We start from the raw sequence: 1727 nt of genomic DNA, 5'->3' as shown, positions 1-1727 counted from the left end.
TGACTGTTGCGTCATGCACCTTGGGGGAAAACCAATACCCTGAAAAATCGACAGCTCTTTTTTTAAATTGAGCGATAATCCCTGGCAGAAATTAGACCAAATCGACAATTCCCATTGATTATGCTTTTAAAAATATCAAACTCCATTTTAGGAAACAAGACATTTCTCCTCCAGACTGTTTTGAAATGGCCCTTTGCCAGCTTTCTGTGGGTTCGTTAATAACCTCATTCTGGTATCGGTCAGGCCCACCTCGTGCAGGCCTGGCTCAGCCACGAACCTCATTAGAATCCAGGTCTGTGTTCCTGGCAAACAGCTGCCTCTTGCGCTTGAAAACTGATGGGGAGAAAAATGGTCCCTGCAGTTCCTATCAGCCTTAAACAGAAACATCTGCTCCTGGGGAGCCTTTTGCTGGCTCGGTTTGCAGGGAATGCGTCTGGGGGTGGGCGAAATCACTGTTTCCCCGCCCCGGTGACGTTGGCCAGAGGGAACCGCTCGCTGCAGGGGACTGTGGGCCCTGGGAATAGTCCACCTGCTAGGAAAAGGAAGCTCCCGCCACACGTTTTGTAAAGCTTTAAAAGCACGTATCTGGACTTAAAAGGGAAATATTGCCCGATGGTGAAAAGTGCTCCTGAAAGGAGAGAGAGAGAGGGAGAGAGGGAGAGGGAGGGGGAGGGGGAGGGGGAGAGAAAGCTGATTGAATACAGGAGTTTTGAGTTTTTGTTTCTCTTTTTCTTTTTTATCCCAAATGTGTTTATTGGGATGGTTTCCCATTCATCTTGATTCCAGGGGCTTTTAGTGCTGCTTCCGTCTGAAGGAGCAGCCTTCTGTAAGCCTTGCTTTGCCTCCTGTGGGCTGGCAGAGGACGGTAGAGCAGCCAACATGCAAAACTACTGTCTGCGCATGGCTAAAGACGGTGGTGATTTTATAGCATCCTGGGCATTTCACATCCATGAAATAGGAATTGGGGCTCTGCACCAGGCGCTTCTTCTTGTGTTTCCTCTTCTCTTCTGGAGAGGGATGAAGGAGATCCTTTGCTAGAGGCATGTTCTCATGGGGAGGTCGTCACCGTTGGAAAGCTGTTTCTCTTTTTCCATCAGCCGAGCCACATATGAAGATTTCTGGTGTGGAGGCATCCTCTGAGTCAGATGGTTTTCTTTTATCTGGCTTTATTTGGCATCCAACCACATTTCTCTGTGTTTAGGCACAGATTAAATAAGGTGATGTAGGTAAGAGGCCTCACCCAGAGCATGGATACGGTAGTCCTGGATACCCCTTCCTCCTTGTTATCTTCCGAAGGCTCTTAGGATCCTAATTTCTTCCTTTCTTTTTGCTTTTGGACGAAGACACTGAGGCACCCAGAAATTAATGGTTTGTTTTAAAGTTCTCCTTTTGGGCTGTTAACAGCGCTTTGTTCCTGCATCCTTTGAAGGATTTGTTTAAATCACACAAATCGTGGGCTGTGATCCTAACGCAACTTTATGTTTGCCTCCCTGTTCTGTGGGGCTAGCTCTTTCCCTGCCAGTCGATGACCTCTGGGCCAGGTAGGGGAGAAACACTCTCATGGTCACTCTAAGTTATAAGACAGAATCCCAGTCCCACAGGGTAATCAAAGGTCACAACCTGAATTAAAGTCGATCAAACCCACGCTTCTATGTTGAGCCTGGTGCAGACAGGACATTCGGGGATGGGGTGGGTGTCATCGCCTCTCTTTCCCTTCTTCTTGCGTC

At 48.1% G+C, this 1727-nt stretch overlaps 1 protein-coding gene across 1 annotated transcript; it reads right to left on the bottom strand.

Moving 5' to 3' along the window:
- Positions 1-748: 748 nt before the first annotated feature.
- Positions 749-1044, bottom strand: LOC132348836 (small ribosomal subunit protein eS27-like). The gene has a single exon (XM_059896751.1). The coding sequence runs from the start codon at positions 1042-1044 to the stop codon at positions 793-795; it is 252 nt and encodes an 83-aa protein (XP_059752734.1). The 3' UTR covers positions 749-792.
- Positions 1045-1727: the final 683 nt, after the last annotated feature.

The sequence above is a fragment of the Balaenoptera ricei genome, chromosome 15, assembly GCF_028023285.1.
Source record: "Balaenoptera ricei isolate mBalRic1 chromosome 15, mBalRic1.hap2, whole genome shotgun sequence".
In the NCBI taxonomy this organism is placed as follows: Eukaryota; Metazoa; Chordata; class Mammalia; order Artiodactyla; family Balaenopteridae; genus Balaenoptera; species Balaenoptera ricei.
Note: the sequence above shows the minus strand (reverse complement) of the source record. Positions and strands in the feature narration are given on the sequence as shown.